General features: G+C 37.1%; 1 protein-coding gene across 3 annotated transcripts in view; it reads left to right on the top strand.

Annotated features, from left to right (window-relative positions):
* Nucleotides 1-1,100: 1,100 nt before the first annotated feature.
* TENM2 (teneurin transmembrane protein 2) overlaps nucleotides 1,101-25,875 on the top strand; it is a gene marked incomplete at both ends in the record, with an annotated part of 540,785 nt that continues 516,010 nt past the window's right edge. For all 3 annotated transcript variants that reach the window (XM_080627345.1, XM_080627344.1, XM_080627343.1), the window contains one exon: nucleotides 1,101-1,326. In XM_080627345.1, the coding sequence (XP_080483471.1) occupies nucleotides 1,101-1,326 (226 nt within the window). The remainder of the gene's footprint in view (nucleotides 1,327-25,875) is intronic.

The raw sequence follows: 25,875 nt of genomic DNA, 5'->3' as shown, positions 1-25,875 counted from the left end.
AACAAAAAGCTTTGTCATGAGGATTTCTCAGGACTAATACAGACCTGGGCATGGAATGCTATGAGAGGAAGACACACATCCAAATACCAACTCAAAATAATGAGTACCCCAGTGGTTAGGGGTACATGCTTAGTGTATTTCTTGCTTTCAACAGTATCTTTCATTTTGTGGTTTATGCATGCTAACTATGCATATATTAAAGTATGTATGCCACAGTAAGGGTGTCCTAATTAAGCAGAATGTAAGAATCTCTCTTTCTGGTCCAGTGAGCAAGAAGATATTTTTTACGCAATTTTCAAGAGCTCCAGCAGCTGAAATGGATAAACTGGTCTTCTTGAGGGATTGTGAAGAAGAGCATCTAGTCATGTTCTGTGGTGCACAAGAGCAACCAATTCCCAAAGTGTTTTCAGAGAATAATGAAAATGCAGAAATGTCAAGGCTGAAAAGGACCTCTGAGATACCTGGTCCACCTTTTGTTTGGAACAGGGCCTTGGATTACGTTATCCAGGGGCAATAAAATCAGCTGCTGCTTCTGAACACATTGTTCAAGGATAACATACACCTTTGTGATGCATCAATGCTGGATAGAAATAATTTCCTCTATGCAACTCTCCTGCATGCTTCTTTCTTAATTGCAAGCCCTCCTGTAGGAAGAATGGAAATAATTAAAGCTGGTTTGAGTCTGTTTTACTTTGTACTGTTGCAGGGACAGGAACAAATACGATTCTGTTGGTTGTGTGCTGTTATCAGTGCTCATTCAAAAATCAAAAGATAACAGTGGTTTTGTTTTATCCTTATTTTTTAAACTCTTCAACAAAATGATAATTTAGATATAATGCTTCTCTTGTAGCATTTGATTTTCTTCCCCCACCCATTCAGGGCGATTGTTTCAATTTCTAAAGATGCGTCATGTGGGTCTTCTCTTTCTTCTCGATCTGTGTCACCTTGTTCTTCAAGGATAATTCAAGGGAGTTAGAATAAAACAAACCCTAGTAACAACATTGCTCACTCTTTTGTTATCCTTTCCTGCTTTAGGTGACAGTGACTGGCCCCAAATATAAGAGTGGCTTTTCTGAAAACATCCTACCTGACTCAGAATAATGGATATCAAAGACAGAAGACACCGTTCTCTGACCAGGGGCCGGTGCGGAAAGGAGTGTCGTTATACAAGTTCTTCACTGGACAGTGAAGACTGCAGAGTACCAACTCAAAAGTCTTACAGCTCAAGTGAGACACTGAAGGCGTATGATCATGACACCAGGATGCATTATGGAAATCGAGTTTCTGACCTGGTTCACAGGGAGTCGGATGAATTTCCAAGACAAGGTTTGTTTAAACTTAGAACTGGTTTCTTTACAGTAATCCTCAGTATACAACCTCTGCTGCTTGTTAAAGTAACCAATGTTATAAGGAGGTTTAATGAAAGAACTGTAGGAGAATGGATACCATTTTACCATTTCAACTGTTTTGTGTTAAATTACGAACTTCTTTCTCAGAATAAAACACTGTTATGGTAAAATCTCATATGGCCAAATTATATCCACTATTAATCTGGTGCCTTGGAATTCTTTTCCTGTTCCTAACTGCTATGTAATGTGGGAACGGGAGTGTTGTTTCCTCTGCTTTCATTTTGTCACTGCTTACTCTTCCTTCTCACCTTCTCGCCTCATAAAAACTGGAAGAAGGAAACCTGTTTAATTACTTTTATAACTGGCTATAATATGTTATTGCAGCATTGAGATCCTAGAATATCTGAAATAACCTGCCTATGTGAACTTGTAAGCATGGTAAAGCAATCTCTTCTTTTATAAAATGTTGCTTACTTTAAATACCTGTTATGTCCAATAACAATCTAAATGTTTTACTCTCATTCAGGTATTTACTAATCTGAATCAATCAGAAGTCAAGTGTGTTGAAGCCATTAGTGGATATTGCTTCATAGGAACAGTATCCAATCGTCTGGTTAACTTGACCAAATAGACCTGTTAAATTGTCATTCAGTCAACAATTAGATATGGTTTTTAAAATAAATGGCCTGGTTTAGTTTTAGTTGAAGAATCAGATATGCTTTATATCAAGTAAGGAATAGGCAGTTTTGAGATACAAATGTACAGCCCTTTGTGCCCCCTGTATGGAAGGTAAATTATCCAGTAAAACTTGAATTGCTGAAACTCTACTACTTTATGTATGTGCTTGTTAATGCCATGTGATAGTTCCCTACTGTATATTTCTAATATTGTGACTCAGGAAATTCTAAGTTCTTACTCTTCTCTGTGGAGATCGTTCGATGAAAGCTCTTTTTTTTTATATATGATATCATGTCACTCAACTTGTTAAAGCATTCTGCCAGCAGTCAGTGTCTGCTTTCACCTTTAAATCAAAATATCTATTAATTAGCATCTTTAATTAAACCCTTGTCTAATCCCTTGTTTGTCTCACATCTGTGTACAGACATTTGGAGGTGTTTGCATTGTGCTTGATCTATCAAACATCCAGTTCTGTTTTCTGACGTAATCTCTGTTCTTCTAGGGTCTGTCTTTGCTTATAGGTATTTAACTAGAGAGAACCCAGCAAACTGCAGCTACATCATATGAGCTGCCGGAGCCATTTTCACTGTGTTTTTTTCAGCCTTTGTGTACAGGAGTCATCTAAATATTACTTTTCCCTATCTGGATGATTGATGCTTCAGCTCAAGTGCCTCATTTTAGTTTCCAGGTCATTATTCAGCATTTCATGAGGATGTTCTTTTTCTCTTGATTACTGATTTGACAACTGTTCATCCTCCTCCTGCTCTTAATGTGTTCTTATCTGCCCTCTTTATGAAGGGGAGTGCAAATCGTTGGTAACTGAACTGAAAGACTCAGATTATATTTTTTTCCCCTTTCCATTAGTCTGTGGTGTTGTGTCTGGATGAATAACATTTATTTTGGAAAGCCAAAGTCAGTTTTTGTTGAATAATATACAATCACAAAATTGTTTAAGCTGGAAAAAATCTGGAAAAGGTCATGAAGTCCAACCCTTACCCCAGCACTGCCAAGTCCACCATTAAACCGTGTCCCTCAGTACATCTACATGTCTGTTAAATATGAGCAGTAAGTCCTTCTTTTCCTGCTTTTCTTAGGTTTAGAAAGCAAATTTCTTCAGAAAGTAAGTCTATATGACAGTTATTTGTATTTGGAAGCCTGGTATGTTTCTGGTTGTACAGTTTCTCTACTGACATGAAATCTGAGATAACGTGGCAAACAGAACTAAGTTAAGGCTTAGTACATGTTCTCACTTTCTACTTTAATATTGTAGGGATAAAAATGTGGTTCACATAGTAGAAAATCCTGTTCATTACATCTTACACATGCAGTTTCCAGCTGCAGACATCTAGGAGTTTATACATGTAAATTTATTCTAAATTTGAGTGGGTGTTTTGATGGGATTAAATTCTGTAGGAAATAAACATGCTTAAAATAAATAGTCTTTAGAGAATTTTTTATTCTTCTATTATAAAAAAAGCTTGACATTTTTAAGCAATTGTAGATATCTTCCACAATATTTTGTCTCTTCTGTTAGTAAAGCTACATGCATTTGACTTACTGAAAAAATATCTGGTTTAACCATGGTACTGGAACTGCTCAAAGAAGTTGGTTTTAGCTGCTGCCTGATCATACATTACTCAGTTATGAAAATCTGTGAAGCGTAAGACCAAGTTGTACTACTTCCATTTTTGTTTATGATGGCTCGACAGTGAAATGCTAATAATAAAAACTATATTCAGAGCTCAGAAGTCTGAAACAGATCATTTTGTTTGCTTTAGTATTTTATTGTCATTCTGTTCTGACTTGATTGTCTTCATAAAAGAGCAGATCTCCAAAATATAAATCCCTCTGGAAGCTAGTGTGAATAAAGCATTTGATTGGAAAATTAAATGTTGTTGGAAGTTTAGCTCTGAGAATATAACTTTAAAGCTTGTCATTGTTTGCATGTTTTGAATAAAGCTTATTTACTAATTGCTGACCAGTGTGCCTACCAAAGAAAGTTCCTCTTTGGCATAGATGCTGCTTTGTGGTGTGGGATTTGGAAGTTTTGGTATAAAGGATTGATGGATGACATGACTGTATATTACCTGAAGCTCCTTAGTCTGGCATAACTTTTACTGTGCTCTAAGATGTTTACCTGTAATTTTTCTAAGTAATAGAATTCCCCTTTTAAAGTTGTTTTTAATATATCGGTAATAATATTTGTACAAAGTGATCCAGAATAAGTTTAGTATTTTTGTGTCGAGCTTTTTTTCCAGTCATCTTCAAAACACGTGTTTAGATTCTTGGCTAAAATGACAGGCCCATGCCATTAATTTGTCTTAGATTTTCGCTAATATAGTTAACTATAGATAGAAATGTATTTGTAATTCAGCACCTGCACTGTATATTCATTAGTCAATCAATCTCAAAAATGCAGTCCTTCAGTGAATCTGAGAGAACGTTCAAACATCACAAGATTTATTTAAAGTGGAGGAGTCCTTTTTGTATGCTGTATTTTAAGATGAATAGAAACTTTCATACTTTCTACTAGGATATGTCAAAAGCTTAACAATGGTTCTGCCACCTCTGAATATTTGAATATTTTACAATCTTCTGGTAATATGTGAATTTTCTCTATGCCATGTATTTTTCCAGCAAAAGGAACCAATTATCAAACTTTAACTTTTTTTTTTCTTTTACTTTTTTTTTTCTTTTTAAAGAAAATACCTTCTTTCTTACTTCATCTGCTGACACAGCACAGTGAAGGTAGATTTCCTTAAAGGCAAAAAAATGGGGATTTTAGAAAACCTCTTTAAAGAGGTTGCTTTGAAAGGCAACTTTTCTTCAAGTATTCTTTGTAACCAAATTGTACTTAAAAGAACACTGTAATGAGTTGTTAAGAGTTTTAAACTGGACTTTAAAGGGGTGAGTGAAAGCTTTGCTTTTCCAGAGTTCCCCACTTGGCATTCATAGCTCGTGGATTTTGTTTCTGCCTGAACCAGGCTTCAGCTGATGCAAAATTTATTAGCCAATAGTTATAGTGAATGGACTGCTTTCTCATTCTCAGGTCAGATCTAGTTTAGCAGTAAATCTCTGCTGTGAAACATTAGAACAGCTACAGTATATGACTGAAGTTAGTAAAAAGAAGTCTAAAAAAGACAATCACATTAAACTGGACCTAACAGCTTTCTGACATATTTTGGCTTTTTTACCACAGTTGAATTGTTCTGTGTATGTCACTGCATCTCTTTTTGTATAGTGAGATAATTTCAGTAAAGAACAGCAGCCAATTCCTTTCTGTATGTCAGCTCAAATTCCACTTTTTATTCTTCTATACGTACAAACATGCTTTCTAATCTTTTCTAACACTATAGGTATGTTAACGGCAGTTAGAAAGTAGTAGTGACAATGATAATAATAAATTTCTTATAACATCCCTTATGATTGTCCAGTATTTTTATTAACATCAAATAGAAAATTAAGTTATATTGATAGAATTCTCAGAGAGGGGCACTTGGGAAGTGTAATGCACTCAGTTTCCTTCCACATGCAGTTATGTTACCGTGCCATACTACTCATAATCTCTTGGGTATTTCATACTGCATCTCTTTTCCATATATATTCAATAGATTTCTTGAAGGAAAAAAAAAATCAATAAAAAAAAACCCAAAACCCCAAATCCAAAGTGACCCAAACCAGTTTGATGAATCTACATTCTATTTTTTACAGCCTACTTTAGGGCAGCTCTGATTGCTGAAAAAAATGAATGTTGTTTTTACTTCTCGTTCTTCTTCACATCATAAATCTTTCACCAAATAATTTACTGGGACACATTCAAAGAAGCACACTGCAGTAGGAACATTTCATGAGAGTGATTAAGCTTGTCCAGATTGAAAGTTATTGTGGTCAGGTATTCTGTGTTTGGCAGTGACTGATACGCTGCTGTATGGTGGGGCTAGTTGCTGTCACAGGTTCTCAGACTAACTAGGCTTTGGCTTGCTGCTTCTATTCCCAGTAACACCAAAATTAGATTTTGATTATCTTGTCATCAGACACAAGTCATACTCAACTTTCAGGCTCAAGTCTGCATATCCCTTCCAAATCCAACTGAGTTTTACTCATTCTAGTTTTAATATTTCTTTCCAGAACCTGTGACCTTTTGCAAATTAGATGCTCAATATGTACATTTGAATTTAAGACATTACAGAAAGCTTTTTATTGTATGCTGGGTAGAGAGGGAGCACATTCTTAGTTTTTCTTTGTCTGATTGGGTTTGGATGGCATTCTGCAACACATTTCTTTTCAGTGTATCCATACTCTTAAATAATCAAAGAAAATCCGAGGTAGAGGCAAGTGGCAGAAGCTTGGGTAGGAAGCCCTTAATGGGGAATCAGATGTAGGGTAGTTTGTGTAGTGAAAACGTCCTCAAGGCAAATTTCCTGTTAGAACTGGTATACACCACTGCCGATGAATCGAGATTTATGTTGTTTTAATGTTTACCTAAGAGATATGTGATCCCAGTGTGAAGTATTTATTCAGGTGAGACAACCCTAGAAAGCACAGCATTAGTAAGAAATAAAGATTTATGGTTTAATATGTATACCTTATTTAATAAACAAATACATTGCATGAAAAGTCCCGTCCCTACCTTCTCCCTTCCCAAATTATAAAAACTTATATGGTTCTTATTGTTAAGTGATTTAGAAACATGAAAGCACTTTTCATCTGTGCTTTCCTCTGTGTTGATATTGGAAATAATGGAGCTATGTAGCAGCATTATTAAAACAGCAAATAAATCAAAGTATAAAACTTTATAGCATCCTTCTCAAAAATGCATTTAGGAAAGGAAAATATAAGAAAGTCTAACCCAAAATCTAACATGCCTCCTCTCATTTATACTCTAACGTCGGGTGGCCTTTTGAGCTGCAGGTATTAAGATCTCCTGATAAGTAGGAATTAAACTAAATCTTTATGTATATTAGATCTGAGTCACAATTAACACAAAATCAAAAGGAAATCTGCTTGGAAGTGGCTTTTCAGGGAAACATCATGGAATAGACTCTGTCTTCAAGGTTATTTCCAAGTACAGATGCATGAATTGTTTTCTCTTGTTCTTTTGTGGGTTTTGTTTGTTGTTAGGGTGTTTTATTTGATTGGTTTGGTTTTGGTTTGTATTTTTTTTATTTCGTTTTGAGCAGCAAGTTCCCTCATTTGTGCATGGTAGTTTAAGTCAGTTGTTCTGGAAATCTCTTACTTTCTACTTCCATTCCTCTGCCATCCTGAGTTCTTGGCATTTCATCACTTGCTATCTTCATACACTGAGTCAATTTGCTGGGTGTGGTTGGTTGCTCAGACCTACCAGCACTAATTATTGAATAGTCAGCCTGTCTAACACAGGCTTCTTGAACGAAGGTTCAACTCTTGCTCTCTTACCTATCTTACTAGCTGGACAGCTTCTAGATCAGCATCTTTGGTACTGCATCTGAGGAGGAAGAACCCCAAGTACCAGCACAGGCTGGGAGCTGACCTATTAGAAAGCAGTTCAGCTGAGAAGGACCTAGGAGTATTGGTGGATGATAAGTTGACTATGAGCTGGCCCTTGAGGCCAGGAGGGACGAGAGTGTCCTGGGGTGCACGGGGAGGAGTGTGGCAGCAGCTTGAGGGAGGTGGTTCCTCCCTCTCTACTCAGTCCTGGTGAGGCCACATCTGGAGCACCGTGTCCAGTGCTCCTCAGTACAAGAAAGACAAGGAGCTCCTGGAGAGGGTCCAGCGGAGGCCACAAGGGGTCTGGAGAATCTCTCTTACGAGACGAGATTGTGGGAGCTGGGCCTGTTCAGTCTGGAGAAGAGCAGACTGAGAGGGGATTCCATCAATGCAGATCAGTATGTCAAAGGTGGGTGCCAGGAGGATGGTACCAGACTCTTTTCAGTGGTGCCCAGTAACAGGACGAGGAGCAATGGCCGTGAACAGAAACACAAGAAATGTCACCTCAACATGAGGAGGAACTTTCCATTGCGGGTGTCAGAGCCCTGGCACAGGCTGCCCAGGGGGTTTGTGGAGTCTCCCTCTCTGGAGACATCCTAAACCCACCTGGACATGTTCCTGTGTGCCCTGCTCTGGATGGCCCTCCCCTGGCAGGGAGTTGCACTGGGTGATCCCAGAGGACCCTTCCAACCCTGATGATTCTGTGAGTCTGTGATCTTGGCCAGTGAGTCCTCCTCTGGGAGAGCAAATACTGAATGGCAGGAGATGTATTCCAGCCTGGCAATTCAGAGGTGGCCATTGCAATACAGCATGTTGAAGTATTTAAAATGTCATTGCTATGGAAAGAATGTAATCAACTAGCAAGCTAAATACACAGTGTAATCGGTTAAAGTATTACTGGGAATCTTGTTCTAGGTGAATGTAATAAAGATGGAGTTGAATAGAATACTCTCTCCTGAAACTTTATATAGAGAAGCTATGGTGCTGACAGAGGATGCCAGTAATAATTAATATAACCAGTGCTGAAAAGCACAGTACTGTTCTAATATTAATATGTATTTGTAGAACAACAACCAGCTAGACATAATATGTGAATTCTGTGTACATACACGGTTTCTCTTGGGGAATAATTTTTTATTCCTGTCAGTTTCTCTCTAGTGATCATTATTAAAAATCAGCATTTGTTTACAGTTTACATTGCAGAATCAGCATGCAGGAATTTCCCTGGCATCTACAGAATCATACAATCAGCTAGGTTGGAAAAGACCTTTAAGATCATCAAGTCCAGCCATTCCCCAGCACTGCCAAGGCCACCACTAACCCATGGCACTGAGGCCTCATCTCCACGGTGTGTGAACACTTGCAGGGACGGTGACTGCAGCCCTGCCCTGGGCAGCCTGTTCCAATGCCTGAGCACCCCTTGGGGCAGGAATTGTTCCTCAGCTCCATCTAAACCTGCCCTGGTGCAGCTTGAGGCCGGTTCCTTTTGTCCTATTACTTGTTACTTGGGAAAAGAGATTGACCTCCACCTCACTACAGCCTCTTTTCAGGCAGTTGTAGGGAGCGATCAGGTCCCCCCTGAGCCTTCTCTTCTCCAGACTGAACCCAAGTTCCCTCATATGTAAGTATATATAGATGTATGCTCCTCTTTTTCTAAAGAGTTATTTAGCTTTTGAAAAGAGCTTCTGGGTTTTTTACTGCTGCTGCACTGGACTCCTCATTAGTTGGTGATTAAGTTAAACTCAGTTCTATTTTTTTAACCATTTACAAAGTTACATGAACATTATGCAAACTAGATAGAAAAGGGCATCTTCTAAAACATAGGCATTATCCACTCATATAGTTAGCACATGCTGTGAATAAAAGAAATTTTTTTAAAACCTTAGGCCTACTCTATAATAGGCTTAGTAGTTACCATTCTAATGCAAATATGTTTTCAAAAGCACTTCAAAATTAATAGGAACTACACTTCCTGTACTTTATAGTTCCAAATTTGTATCCGGGAAAAAGGTCTTGTGCTTGAAATGACAAAGGGTTTGCTTGCCTTGTAATGCTAGGGCTGAACTGAATGTTGAAGGAAACCTTGCTGTACTTTTTTTAATTCTCATCCCTTCGTAATATGTAATAGAAGTCTAAAACTTTGTATACTGAAAGTAGAAATGTTTGAGCATATAAGTCCTTCTCCATTTTCTCATATACACTTGCACACACTCTTCCAAGTTTGTCATATTTAGGCACATCCATGTGGATGCTCATTCTCTTATTAAATCCATCATAAAGGGAAATAAGGCACTCCAAGGAGATGAAATAGTATCTTTCTTTTTAAAATAAGATATTTTAAGTGAAAATACTAATTTCTTGATTAATCCTACTAATACAAACAGCTAACTTGTGCAAATTCTGCAGATATTCCATCTTCTCTGGGTTCTTGTCTGTACAAAGATCAGCAGTTTAACATAGATATTTTTTAGGGTGTATTTTCCAGCAAGAAGAGTTTGGGAAAGAGGCTGATTACTTGTGAGTGTTCTCAAACTGATGAAAAGAAGAGATTCAGATGCTTTTCTAATACACCTATTACCGTGCAAATCTCAGATTTGAAAAGCTTTTACGCTTGATCTGGGTTTGAATTGGGCATTTTTGTCCCTGCATCCTATGCACGTACCAGAAAATTAGTCTTTAGAAGTCACATAGTCCAGAATTTACATTAGTGAATATTGTTTCTTTCTCCTGTGAAGTTGGGACCCCACTAAAACTTGGTTTCTGGCAAGGAGAAGTTAAGCTGTTTGCTTCTCCTCCTTCTCATAATACAGGAAGAAAAAAATATTTAAAGAAAATGGAAATCCATAAGTTTTAAACCAACAAAAGCATTTATTTTGGATTATACATTGTTGAACTCTCTGATATCAGGTGTTTTTAAAGTCCACATCTTCAGGAAAAGAAGGAAAGGCTTAGACATTTGTATTTTTTTGGAGTGTGTGGAAGATGGGCTGAGCACCAGAGTGTATGCACAGCTCCAATGCATGAGTGCATTTTCAGTTCAAATGCACTGGGAATAGGTTTTAGGTGTTTATTATGTTTATTCTGTAATTATCTTTTGCACCTTATTTTTTCTGCCCACGTTCTTTTAAATATCTTACTATTGTTGGGGACTAAATTCTAGACTTGGTGGACAACCAGTTGGTCTGTGGTGATGATTACTATGTTTATGTTTTTTTTTTGTGCCTGTTTGTTCTCCTAATACCTCAAACAGATTAAGGGATTTTTAGAACCTTTTCAAATATTGTGACTGGACCCAAATGCACTCAGTTTACTCAGAAAAACATAGGAAACTTTCAAGCAAACAAACAAACAAACAAAACCACTACCCAAACCTCCTGTTCTTCCTTAGATAACCATGGATGTTTTGAAGTTGGGTCAAAGTGCTGATAAGCAATTCACTTAAAGCCTATAAATGGGAATCAGAATTAGTGAAAAGAAAACAAGAAGCAAGTATAATTGGGTAAGCAGGCCCAGCAATTTTTCTTTAGTTCTTTTTCTTTTACATTGTTTGTCTCTGAATTCAGCGTTTAAGATCAGAAGACCTACCAGTTATCTTGTTTGGCCTGCTATCCAGTTGCTCATTAACTTTCATCTCTATTTCTACATTGATCTCTGTAATCTGTCCTTGAATGAAACACATTCTGGAGTCCTGAAAACATCAATAGACAGAAAATCCACCATTTACACTGGTGAGCAGCATCTGTAAGAAGTCAGCCTCCATGTGAAGAGCAGATGCCAGTTTCTCTTTGGATTCTGGAAACTGGCTTCAGTTGCTAGCCATTAGGTCTGGTGATGCCCTTTTCTGTTTTATTGGAACACCCATAATACCCAGTGTTTTTTCTTGACGTACACAGTTAGATTCTGCAGTTAAGACAGTTGTCTTTTCTATGAGCTTTATCTATCCATTATCTGCCTGTCCAAGTAGAGCATCTTCTGTCATAAATTCAGATCTGTTGCTTGTTTCTAAACCCTTTCCTATCTTTTAGTTTTTCTGTAAAGGAAGTAAAATATACCGTAGCAATGCTGTATATGCCTCACTGTGGTGGATGAAGACTTGTTGAAGAGACTGAGACTTCTACACAGATAGCCCCTTCACACTACTTTCATGGTTATAAATGCAAACTTCAAATTAGCTGCTTCTGGGTAGCAGTAGATTCCTGTTGAGCTGCTGGTCCATCATACTTCCTAAATTCTTTCAGAATCTGGATAGCTGACTAGACAAAATAGTATGCAGATATTTTTATATATTGCAATTTTTTTATATGAGCGCTTAGCTGGAAGTGTCTTACAGTGAATGCGAAAGTACATGTCTGTGAATGTAGACCATATTGGAAACAGAGATTTACTGTCCCAAAGTGTAATGCTTACTCAGCCATCTGATGAGATTTGGGCACTAAACAGTTTGAGAGGGATGCATAAAGCTGTTTTATTACAAGATGCCGTTATGAATTGTAGCAGCTTTCCTTATGTTGTACTGCTGTTGCCAAACAAGTCACATGAATGTAAGCAGTTTTATTTGTAATTACTTGCTTACATTTCATTAGAATATTTGGGTTATAGCTGCTGGTGATTCCTACTCCTCTGCTGGTGGCAATCCCTACATCCTGTTTAGTTCAGAATGAAAAGATACTTTTTAAACTCTGGAGAAAAGCCTCTCTGAGGAATGCTGTTTCTGATACATGATGTGGAATGGGTCTCAGATGTTTGTGTGTGTGATAGAACCTTGTTAAAATGGATGCATGAAGTTTATACAGGAAAACAAAACAAAACAAAAAAACCCAAACCCTGTTCTCTGTTTCTTCTTAATGCAGTGAAAAGTAAAGTAGGAGACTTCATTTTAGCTGAGTTTTATCAAGTCCAGAAAATGGAGAGAGGAATTAACCCATCTAAAATGATGTTATAGAAGACAGAACTTAAGAACTAGTTTTTCTAAACCTTAGTCAAAAACTAGATGCTTCAAACTAAATTTGACACTTGAAAATGTTCTTGACATAACACTAAAAGCAGTGCCTGTTGTCTTACTTATGATTCGGTTCTCTGAGCTCTGCGTAACTACACTTGTTTTCGATGTTGCTGGTTAGCTCTGTTTTTCTTGTGACAATCATTGCTTTCACAAAGATACTTGCTTGAGTTAGACTACAAGAGAAGAGTTTGATCTTTGGCACTCAATTGTCCCTTCTGTGTAGTTTATCCAGTGTAATTTTGAAAGTCAAACCTTGGTTTTCTGTTAATTACCATGCATGATGGTTCTTCAGCTTAATAAACATTTTCCTTGGAAGTTCTTACTAATATCATAGACTCATAGAATACGTAGGGTTGGAAAGGACCTTAAGAATCATAAGATCTTAAGGTCCTTTCCAACCCTACGTATTCTATGAGTCTGTGATCATTCAGCTCCAGCCCTCATGCCATGGGCAGGGACACCTCGCACTATTCTGTTCCATTCCTTGCATTGCTTCCTTTGCCCAGGTTATCAGCCCAGGTATGCTTCCTACGCCTAGCATTGTAAACATCTCTCAGCTGTATGCCCATCACTGTCATGTTTCTTCTTTTCTTATCAGCTTCTTTATCCACTCTTAAGCTCTGAATCTTAGTACTTGCTGTCACTGTGTTTCTTCTCTTAGAGTAACTTTTCAGTGTGTTCACACGTGACCTAAACTTCATGGAAAGATTCATGTATGGTGGGATTAAACAGAGAGCTACAGCTGACGTTTTTTAGTTTGGCAGCTCCACCAGCTGTCATATAATGTAAGGAAACATCTATTGTTAAGAAAATTTAAATAAATATCCAACCAGTAAGATTTTTCCCACTATTCCATGTGAAAAAAAGTAGAATAGCATTTGGTCAGCTTTTACCTAGAAATAGCAAGTTGTGTGCTGACTGCTGGCTAGAAACAAGTTTAAATTTTGATTATATGAAATAGTAAGTGCTGAGTTGCAGGATGATTCAGTTCACTACAGCTTTGTCTTCTCAAATACATTAATTAATATTGTGTAAGTATGGAAATAAAAATTACCAGTGTTTTAGGTTTTGCTACTTAAACCTGAGGCAATGTAAAGTTTGGTAATTTTCAAAACAAAACACTCAAAAAAAAACCTCAAAAAAAGAGAAGAGACAATCATGTAGAACAAATAGGATAAATTTCATTCCCTGAAGCAAATGGCCTATTCTGTGGTAACTAGTCTATAGCACAGTATTGCAGCTTTTCTGAATTATTTTCAATAGGATACTGTGTTTTAAAGAAGATGGCAGATTAAGATGGCAGATTAATTTTTTTAAATAATATTAGTATTTCAAATTATGTACTTACAGGAGCACAAGTCTTTCTAGAAGTCATATTCCATTTGATTTCATATTGATATCCTGTTGTCTCTTAGAGTTTTTGTATCCCTGAGACAGACATTCAAACAATATTAAAGCCAAGCTAAAATAGTGCTTAATCTCTAGGGAAAACTATTCCCTTCAATGAAAATTCCTCACATATGCTAAAACTTTACAACACAAAAATGGTAGTCAGGAAATAATTTTTGCTTAAGTAATCTTAACTGGATAGGTGGGGATTAGTCACATAGTATCTTGTTTTGGGGGTTTGTATTTTAGTTTCTAACAAGTCTATTAAATTTGGTGCAATTATATTTTGGCACTAATTTTAAAATAAAAGTGAATAACATTTTGTGTATGGATAGGCAACTAAGTGCGTGTGCTCCTAGTCTTTTCTAAATTCTTATAAACACAGAAATAAAACTCATAAGACATTATTACCAATATCTGCTTCAAGCGCTGAATTTGTAAAGTAGATTGTTAATAATATAAGGAATGATATATCACAGCTGTAATACTGTGTCTTCCAAAATTAATGAACAGCTATGATTTTCATAATGAAAAATTAAAATAAGGTTAAAGTGGTTTATAAGGCTGCCTACAGACCTAGCAGCACTCTAAATAGAAGAAAGAACATTAAATCTGAGGGACTTGCAAATACATCTTATCTAGTATTGATAGAGGACTAAAATCCTGTACTTATATTTAGGATTGTTGAATGTGGACAATTCAACCAGAACACAGCACAGAAAAATGTGAAGTTATTTGCTCTCTGAAATCACTGTGTACACAACAGTTTGTGGGTTTAGATGTCTTCAGTACTTCAGTTTCATGATTCTCTCTTGTTGACTCAGTGCAACAATCTCTCATCTGTGTTTGCCTGTTTCTTTACTGTTTCTTAAGTAAAATGAACCTTTGTGCTTGCTTTTACTGTTAACAACCTGTAATGAATCTCTTGTTACTGTGCATTGCCTATTCGGGGGTAATTGTGCCAAAGCTACACAGATGAGGGCCTGACTTAATATATTAGGGTAGTTTCGAAAAAGTCTACTACCCACAAGTGGTTGCCTTTGAGAGATGGTATTGCACAGGTAAGGCTTAGCTTGTGTTTTAGAAATGACCCTTAAAGAAAACATCTAACTCCATGATGACATTCAGCTTCAAACCACAAGAAGCTGCTGTGACATGTTTGCCATGTTCTTGCATTGCCCTGAGTGTCAGTGACATGGTGGGATGGGTGTTGCACAGTCAGAGGCTGTGAAACTGCCTTCTGTAACCACAAGTGCTTGCCCAGGTGGGAGATCGGGCCTCCAGTACATGTAGGGAAGCTTTCAGAGGCTGACGCAGAGAGACTGAGATGAGCGCTGTAATATTGCACCTCTCTGAACTTTTTTATTTTCACTTCGTGTAATCCAGAATGACTGTAATTGAGAGTATATTTGGAATAAGCAGGCTTTGTGGTTATCAAATGTGTCAGCTTTGCTTTTTATGTTTATATGTCGGCTTTGTAACTCTTATAAGCTGTTATTGCATGACAGACTCCTCCATCTTAAATTCAGACTCTTAAATTCATCTTCTCCCGTCATTTTTTTGACAGTATAACAATGTTATACCTTGATCCAAGTATATCTGTCTCACACAGGGGGTTTTCTGTGTGGCTTTTTTTCTGTAGCCATCCCTACACTAGGCAGAGTGGTCCTCGTTAATAAAATTCCTGTGAGGTAGTTTTTAGAGTCAATTTTCTATAGATCTTCAGTATTTCTACAGCTTGCAAGAACATAACAGGTAGGATTTATCCAATTTTTACCCAGTATCCCTTTTACTGCTCAGGATCTTGGTTTCCGGTTTAAGAAAATGTGCACCAGATAAATTTGAGGACTATGGCAACCTATCTTCTTACCAGATGTGGTATTTATGAAACAGACACATTGGCATTCTGAAATATGACGATTCTTTGTAGAACAAGATGAGCTCTCTGTGCATAGAAGCAACTTAGAATGAATGACTTGGCACATTAAAGAAACACAAAATTAAGTGGTGATTTTCATAGTTGTAATAAATAGTAAAATATACAAATATCATTTAATAGCACTGATTCAGTTATTGAAGCTAAAGTACCAATGTGCTCAGCTATGGAGTAACGAATTGGGAGAATAATAATATAATAATTAAACCTATAGTTCCATGGGTTGTCCTTATCCCCTTTTTGATCATGGGGGTTATATTTCCCCTTTTCCAGTCAGCAGGAACTTCACCGAACCGCCAGGACGTCTCAAATATGATGGGCAGTGGCTTAGCTACTTCATCCACCAGCTCCCTCAGGACTCATGGATGCATCTCATCAGATCCTGTAGACTTGTGCACTTTAAGGTTCCCTGAGTGGTTTCAAGCCTGATCTTCTACAGCAGGTGGTTCTCTATTTGCCCAGTCCCTGTCTTTGCCTTGTGCAACTTGAGCAGTGTGGCTGGAGCACTTGCGAGTGAAGACAGACGTAAAAAAATCGTTGAGTACCTCAGCCTTCTCCATGTGCCAGGTAACCAGGGCTCCCATGTCTTTCCAGTGAGGGCTCACAATTTCCCTAGTTTTCCATGTATCACTGATGATTTATCACTAAAGAAACTTTTCTTGTTGCCCTTGACATGCCTGGCCAGATTTAATTCTGTCAGGGCTTTAGCTTTCCTAACCTGAGCCCCTTCTTCACTTGCACTTACACCAGGACACAGTAAACAAATGGCTCAAATTGATAGAGATTTACCTTAGATCCTCTTCATGTGACTTAAATAATGTTCTGCAAGACTGAAGATATGGTAGCATATCACAAATTGCTGTTACCAAAATGCACAGTAAATTTTCACAAAATGATTGCATAAATTAAGCCCCTGGGCATGTTTATGGTGCTGGTTTTCAGAATAAGAATTAAAATCTGTGTCTCTGGAGGTCATATGACTATTTAGCAAGGAAACAGACTAGTAGATATTGGTAGCATCAGTGAATATCAAGTATGTTCTTTAAAATAAGAAGAATTGTACCCTATATGTTTAAAGCCCATATTAAGTCCAGCAGTATAGTGTACTTAGAGTTGTGTTTATACAATATGCCTGAAAAGATGCCAAATTGTTTGGTTTAAATTAATCTTGTTCATATATAGTGAGATGTTTAAAATAAGCATTTAATTTATTGTTTGCTCATGTAAGAGAAATTCTCCCCTACAGAGAAGACATACCTAAAAGGCCTTTTTCATTTCAGCTTTCAAGACAGAGGGTGAAGTTGAGCTAAATCTCTGCACAAACTTTACCTTCCTACAGCCTTTTTATTAACAGATATTTTTCTGTTGTCAGCAGCTCCAAGAAGAGAGTATTGTGGTTAAATTCTGCATATGATCTTTGGCAGTCACAAACCTCCTTCAAAAAACCCAAAGGAAATCTGTTAGCAGATTGAGCAGCCAAAGTAATAAGTGGACCCTGTTGCGTAAGAGGGCAAACTGTGTATCCTTATCATTTATCTTCTTCCTGTTCCACTTAAAAACGTCTTTGTACGGACTATCTTAAATTTCTGATGACTCGAGGTTGTAAATTAACATACAGCGTAATCTGAAATGCAGATGAGGGGAGAGAGGGCACTTGTGGAAAGTGGCTTCTTGTCTTACTGTCAAGGAGACTGTTATGCTTGAAGTTTTATATTTCTGCTGAAATCTGTAGATATTTTTGGATACGCAGGTGGTAGAGTGTGTCTGTCAATTTTTCTAGTTCTTTTTTTCTCTCAAGGAATTCTTTGCAAGATTCTTTAGATTCTTGACAATATATTTTAAATGTATTTGTTTTTTCTTCTTTTTTTCTCTGCATTCAGTACTCAATTGCATGATTTTCTCGCACTGGACATCCTTTCTGAAGGACTCCTAATGTGTGCACAATTATACTGGTAAATAAAGGCTTTTAAAATCCCTGAAAAGATTTTTTCTAATGAAGCTAAATTGAGTTACAGTATCTTCAGTGTTGAAAAGACAAAGTAAATTCTGAGATATGAAGATTGATATGGAAGAGAGTTACCAAGATAAAAAGATGATTAATAAGGCCAGTCAGGAGCAATGCTGAAAGAGGAATAAAGAACAAAAGGCATCAGTATGGGTTTTAGGGTGCTAACTCTAGACAGAAGCAGCAAGAAGAGAAAGCATTAGCAGAATTTTTGTAACTAGCTCTTTTCTGGAAATTCTTATCAATAAAGTGGCTATCCCAGCCAGGTAGAGATATGGCTTTGCAAAATAACCTGGAAAGAGGTAAAAGAAAAGGCACGTGTAAGATGGTATCAGTTGGCATTGCTCTACAGCTTAGGAGCATCATCTGGTGGTAATGGTACAAGAGTAGGTTCTGCTTCTTGCCTACATAGTGGAATTGCTATGGAGCAACAATAAAATAGATCTGTGGGAAGCCAATGGCTGTAGATGCAGGCGGTACCCTGCAGCTCATCAGTGACATATGTACTTTCGGCAGCACAGGCAAATGCTGCTGTAACCCCACTTACATTCACACTCCTATTGGATCCTCCTCTTCTGTTATCTGCAGTATGTTTCCATTTTGAGAAGTGGAAGCCAGGAAAACAGGTCATGTATTCTGCAACCTGGGAAGCATTATCTGACAATGTCAGGAGAAGGACAGAAGGGGAGGGTGTGTTCCCAGATGTTCGCATGGACCAAGCCCAGAAGAGGTTGTGAGTGATGGTGGCAAGTATAATGAGTGTGCATACTTCTAACTCTTTCTCTGCTTTTGTTGCTCAGTGCGTACGGCACAATTGATATTTTAAGGATGGCTGAAATGTATGTGGTTGGCTTTATTTACCTGATGGTGATGTGTCTGAACTGCGTTTAGCATTCCTCCCTTTCTTCATCAGCTCGTGAGTTTCTAATTTAACAAGAGCTAATGAGCTTTTCCAAATTATCTTACTGTCAGCTCTCTTAAACTGTCATTTCTCTTTTTGTGTTAATTTGGGGAAAGAAAAAAAAATAGTGCAAAATGACTTTCCTAAAACCTTAAGAATTTTTTTTTCCTGGTAAAAAGCCTTTGTTTAATTCTTGAGTTCAGTGGTGTCCTTTAAGAAGTATTTAGGCTACAAATATAAATACTACTTAAGCTCTTGAGGGAAAAAGCTTCTCAAATTCATATTGCCATGTAGTTGTTGTTTAATGTTTCAAAACCACAGACTGGCTGAAGGAAAAATTGGTGGAGTAACTGACTCGCTGTGAAGTGCAGCGATAGTCAAGTCCATATCTACGTGGGATACCTAATGTGCAAGTCTTCGAAATAACCCTATGCTAAACATACAATTGTCACAATAAAACATGTTTTTTAACATAGCAGGTTCTGTCTGTAAGTGCAGGAGTGCTCTAACAGATGGTAGCTAGGGAAAGCATTATCTGAGAGAGGAGGATGAAGTACAAGTGAGCGGCTTGCCCAGATCCCCAGCCCACACAGTGGTGTGCAGAGACCAGCTTGCAGGTGCAAGTGGCAGGGTACTTTAGCGTGGGCTGTAGGACAGGTGAGTGGCTGCTGGCATCTTGGAAAGCAGTTCCGCCTACCTAAGGGGAGTTCAGAATTAAAGCTTTGCCTATTCAGTGTGAATTAATCAGGTTGTTAAATAGGAGTTTAGAAGGAATGTTCAACTCAACAGACTCAAATCTTTTACTAGTACTAGGTGTTTTTCCAGATTTTGTCAACCAACAATGCATTCATATTATGGAAAACTGGGAATTAAAATAGCAAAATATTATGAAGTAGGGATGATGAGTCCACTTTCCAGGTCATTGTGTTTATTTTGTAGGATAGATTGAGCTAAGAGTGCTGGGCTCTTAAGTGGCATGCTAAAATACCAATATATTAAAATAAGCTTGAATGTACAAGTTGATCTGCTAAAGTTGCCCACTGAGGGAACATCAATTTGAAGACAAGTTTCAACACATCCTGCTGACAAGTGAAGACATTGTGATGTTTGTATTATTTGGAGATATTTTTTGGGTGGTCTGTTTTCCAGAACAAATCATAATATCACTTTCAAAAGCAAATTGGATCAGAAAGTAAATTGAAGACTGGAAAAGGAAAAATGGCATAAAGAATCCAATGACTAATAAAAATGCTGTGTTTTTTTACATCAATATTTTGTCACTGTGTTTAATCAACCTCGAAGGTTCACTCTCATTTAATACCCTTTATGATCATTGTTCTTCCACAGCATAAGGATTTCTGTGATCACCTGACACCCTTTGCAGAGTTTAGGGGCGTTTATTTGTTGTTTTGATTTCTAAGTGCATTTAAAAATGCAGCATGAATTCACGTATAGTGATAAGCAACATAAAAAATAACTTCATGAGAGTGCTGTTGGGAGTGGAAGATTGTTCTGCTCAGTGGACAAATACTCTTTTATTTTCCCCAAAAAAAAAGCATTTTCTGAAGAATATGTTTAAAGATATTTTGAGAACATTTCAGTGCAGATTTAAACTCACACAGTACTGAAAGCAAACTAACTACTGAGGTACGTGCACTGATCGGAGGCAGGGTTAGTGTCTGGTGCATTATGAGGTGCTCTTCTCAAGCTCAGGCCCTGCCAAACCCAGCGGGCGGTGTTTGCACAGGCCTCTGGGGGTTTTGGAATTGTTCTTGTGCTATCCTCTTTCCCCATGTAAGCTTCCCCTCCCAATCCATATTTGTCATGTCTGTGACTGAGCTCAGTGAGACTGCTTCAGAGTTTGAAGTGCTGTGCTGCTGCAGAGCCCATGGCTAGAATGATGCCGTGTTTGTTTCTCTTTTTCGTTCTTTTCTAATCCTTAAGAATTAATAGCCAGGTTATATCCAAGTTCCCTGTAACAAGCAGCTGGTTTAATTTTTACAGTTTTCATGATGTTGTTATTAATGTTTACCATGATTTTGTGATGGTTTGGCCAGCACTATTTTCCATGCATTTGAATGCTCTACTTCCTTTCCAGTTCTGCTGTGCTGGGGCCCTGTATAAAGTAACTGTCACTTTGCTAATGTGAAGTGAAATTTCATGTCAGCAGGACAATCATATGCTAAGCTTGGTTTTAGTTGTTCCTGAAGACTGCAATGTATTAATCTCCTAGGCCGTATACATTTGAGACGTATTAATAATGGAACTTTTCTATAAATCTGTAAGATGTAGATGACATTTTTCTCTGAGTTGGGATTGTTACATGCTAAGAGTAATTTTTCAGCTACAGTTTCCCAAAGTACTGCATTTAGAAACACCAGAACGCATTCATATTGTAGCTTTATTTATATAATTGTGGTTCTTATTTATTTTATATAGACATCCTTCTTACCTTCAGAAAACAAACATGATGGAACTTTCTGGCGATCATTTATTTGCTTAGAATGTAAATCTTACTTTCAGAGCTTTTTGAGTAGAAAGGAAGAAAAGCAAACTGATTATTCTGAACTCTAAAATTATTCAGGACTGATTTCATTAACCAGTAAACAATTCAGGGCACTTTAGGTGCAATTCTTTTTTCATCTTCGTAACAGGCCGCTAAAGGATAATGAACTTGTCTTGATGTGCATGCTAATTTGTGGTGAAAGGTGGTAAATGAGAAGAGTTACCCAAGAATTAAAGTCTAACGATAACAACTAGAAATACATCCGCTTCATCTTTTATGTAGCTGAAAATGATATAAAATGGAAGAAGACAAAGACTCAGTTGAATGCTTAAGAGTGAAAAATGTATACATTTTAAGTAATTCACAGGGTTTTTTTCCTGAAGAGAACAAAAGCTAAGATTATATATGTCATTCTGGTGTACTAAATCCTATTTAAACAATTATGAGATGTTTAGATTTTGTTATTTTTTGTCTTACTCTACCTCACATATTATGCCATTGGGATAAATTATGTTGGTTTATTCCCATTTTACAGACAAAATGCGTAAAGAAAAAAGATTAAGTGAGTTGCTTGGGGGTAGGAATAAGGTTGTGAGCAGAGAAAGGAAAAAAAAGAATCTTTGCACTTAGATTAATAATCCATTTTTATTTATATTAGCTAATATTTTCACTGTTGATTTTTCTATTTATTGTCTATGTAGCATGTTTTTTTAACTAATCAAAAATTATTTTGTTTCTAAGCAAACTTCCCTGATTAGTGAAACTTCAAGCCATCCATCACAAGGGAGAATTTCACTTCAGTTAATTCCATGTGTCTTGCCTTCATCTAATTTTCTGGTGTTTCTGGCAAATACATATTGCCTTTATCCATCACAGAAATGTAATAATCATTTAGAAAAATAAAGCTAAAAGTGCTCTATTTGTCGTTACAAAATAGAATTTAGAAATATGAAGGTGAAGTCAAAGACATGCTTTTACTGGGTTTTATTAACATAGGAATTACTCCTGCTCAAGCAGTTTGACATCTTTATTAATATAATTTATTTAATAAAGAAGTCTGACACTGTTGGATTGGAGAGAACAAAAGATAGTCAAAGAAATAGGAAAGGCAGGCTTCAAGAGACACAGTAGTGGAGGCTCAGTGAGGGCTCTCACACCCTAGAGATGAATGGCAAAATTAAAGGAAAAGAAAATTAAAGGAAGAAGAGAAGAAAAAAATGAGCTGAATTTGCCAAAATTTTTAGGAGTCATCCAACTGACTTATAAGCAGGAATAAGATCTCAGAAGTCAGGGATAACTATGCCTTTCATTGTGAATCAAGGTTCATTTGCTCACTGTGGTGACTCATCAAAAAAAGTTAATACTGCTTGACTGAGCATGTTTCAAGAAGTCTTTTGCTTTTCTGGCTAAACCAGTGTTTGTTCTGCAGGATCTCTTTTAGAGATAGGATTTTGTGTTGATTCTCTGAGTGGTACTCTAAATGAAAATTTACTATTTTCTTCATTACATTAATGCTCTTACTTACTAGTGTCCTGTGGTGTCAGGAGGGCTAATCATAAATCAGCTTTCCATTGGGTCTGTGCATCACAAGGGAAGAAAAAAGACAACATTTAACATGGCCTGGATATGCTCCCCTTTCACACGTGGAAGCCCTAGCACAAATATTTCAGCCACCCTCTTGGTCGGGGTCTAAGGGATTTTCATTATTCTCACAGATGAGTGCTTTTGTGGTTGAAATGCACAATAAAAACTGTTTCAAATATGCAGTGGTGGTTGCTGAAGCCTTTGCAGTACTGGTGTTGACAAATTATATTGTTTGTACCAGTATAGTTTGCAGTCCCATGTGCAACATTTATTGTTTAGCAAAAAAATGAAGTAGCTAAGACTTCCAGACTGGCTTATTTAGACTATTCCAGCCTTCTAAGCAGTGAAACTCTTTCATTGCATTCATTAAAGACCTGAAACAAGATGATTTTCTGTTTTTTCCGAAATTCAGGATACATATCACTATCAAAAAAAAAGATACTCCTTTTAGAGAATTATCTAGCCAGCCTAGGTTTAAAACATAAGGTTAAATGCAGGGTTTGGGTTGTTGCTGTTGTACCAATGACCCTTCTAAGTGTTCAGGCGAGCACTTGGTTAAAGAGCTCTGCTTTCGTATCTGTAACATTGAGGGCAATGGTGTGAGTCTCTTCTCTGTGTGATACTTTAGTATATTTGCAAAGCATGATGTAGCTTAAATATAGGAAATATTAAATATGCATGTATAGATTATATGTGTGCCTCAGCTGTGCATAGAGAATAGGAGTTTCATTATCCACCCATTTATATTGAGAAAGCAAGAAACTATGAGTTACCCTCACGTACCTGTAAAGTGCAGGATAAAGTCTTTAGAAATCATGGAACTTTAGAAAAAATGAATGCAAGGAGTATTTAAATTCCATTTAAATGTGCATGATTAAACAAAAACAATGCCATACATACATAATTTGAGTAATTTAAAAATCCATTCATAAAAGTCAAAACATTTTCTATGGAGACAATGCTTGTAATTATCAGTGCCTCCAAGAAAATTAAACCATAGGTGTATCTAAATGAAGACACTGAGAAAAAAATAATCATAGGAGTTTAAAATAGTAGCTAAACTGCATTAATTCACTTTGGGGATGCTCTTATTCAGAATTTTAGTGACCTTATTTCAGTTTCATTTGTTGATTTTTGGAAGCTATTACATCAAAGTAAAGCTATTGCATTTCGAAAAATCAGAGTTCTTATAGGTATATTTATTCATTTAATCTTCAGGTTTTCTCCTTAAGATTTCTGGGTTTGTGCGGTTAAATTCTCGCCCAGGCACATTTATATGTATAATTCAGTTTTTATGAAGACTTTGGCTATCAAGCTTTTTAAGGCAGCAATCCAATGCAGAAGTCCCAGCAGAAGTCAAGCTCCTGTTCCCATGTCTCAGTCATGGCTGCAAATGATATTCAGCTGCTGATCAATATAAGAGAGTGGGGATGTATGTGTGAATATTTTGCTCAGGAGCTTCCAAATAATGAGATATGTTTCAAGTAAAACTAAATGTTCTATATAAATAAGCACTGTAATGGCACTGTTCTATAATGAATATATGCTCTGACCTGTTTTATGAAACATTTGACAATGATTTTTATTTTCTTTTCGGCACAGATGTAGCAAAACCAAAAAAACCAAATCAGAGTCCCTTGTCCTGCCCTTTACATTGCAATTTTCCATTAGTTTCTATTCCAGCCTGGAAAAAAAAAAAAAAAAGCTAGTTACTATTCCAGTGTGGAGGTGCCATTAACAAATTTAGGTCCAAGGGTCACTGTCTCTTTTCAAATCACATACATGAAGCAGAAGGAATCCAGGCACATCTGATACCACCTCGATCCAGTACTACATTAGTTTTGACTTGCATTTTAAATTCACAGCAGCCAGCAGCCTATTCTTTCCTGGCTATGAAGTTGCATGCTGGTGAAGATGAGGCTGTGGCAGTACAGTAAGAAAGTTAAGCTTCTGCTTTAATACTGACCTCCCTTCCTTTTCTGCTTCGAACCATACCCTTTATGTTGCATGTAAGTGACATGTTGTGGATCATTATTTGTGCTTCCTGATGAGCTCGACCAATAGACTGGAATTATTCAGCTACATTTTCCAGTCTTTCTTCTGCTGGAATTTTTCTTTTGCTTACAGTTTTCTGATGGACAGAGCTAGGGCTATTTCAGTCCTAATGATGAATGTGATATAGCTGTTCACAAAACAACTCTTTTCCGCACCACGCTGCTTTTAAAATGCATGCATAGTGGGTAGCCAGTTAGGAAGTTAGGCTAGATGTGGCCTTTGGGTAAATGGTTAATCTGAGTAAAAACTAATCTAATAGATTCCTTACTTTTTTAATGTCAGGGTTTCTTTTAATTCTAAAGCAGAAGTGAAGGTTACACAATGCTCAGTAACATTTCTCCCCCACTTGAGAGGACTGCAGGTAAGTGGGAAGAGAGCCAGCTGCCGGCTTCATGTGTTTGCAATTATGACCGGACTGTTCCTGTCAGGATCTCTTATCATAGCAGATGCTGTCATACAGAAATAGGATTCAAATTAAATAGAAATAACTTTTAGATTATTTATTTTAATTTTGCATTACTCTAATTCACAAAGCCGAGTCCCTGCATAGAGCATTACTAGCTTTCTTTTTTTTATATAATGGGAAAATGTTTTGGGAGAAAAACCCATAAGCTGTAATGGCAATGAGGATTTTGTTTCCTAGCTGATTCATGTCTGTTTCCCTTTTTCAGGCTGAGATATCAGTTAGAGCGGGCTTGAGAGTAGGATATGGCTCACTGATAGGGAGGATTTTGTGGAATTTATGAAAGTGTGCTTCAACAAGTGAGGAAACACAAGGGGAGTAAGGCGAGCAGACTGAGGTGTAGTATATGTGTCTTTAGTTGGGGCTACCCAACCATTAATAAGTGCAGATTTCAGTCCTTCTGGACTTTAATTAATAGCTCTGTGCTGTGAAAAGCAGACTGGCTACACAAGTGGTTCAAAACTCCAAAGGAAAAAGAGCTAATCTGACAAGTAGTATTTCTGTAGGCATACAGAGAAATAAATACTTTGTTGTAAGAAAT

The sequence above is a fragment of the Psittacula echo genome, assembly GCF_963264785.1.
Source record: "Psittacula echo genome assembly, chromosome: 11".
NCBI classification, from domain to species: domain Eukaryota; kingdom Metazoa; phylum Chordata; class Aves; order Psittaciformes; family Psittacidae; genus Psittacula; species Psittacula echo.
Note: the sequence above shows the minus strand (reverse complement) of the source record. Positions and strands in the feature narration are given on the sequence as shown.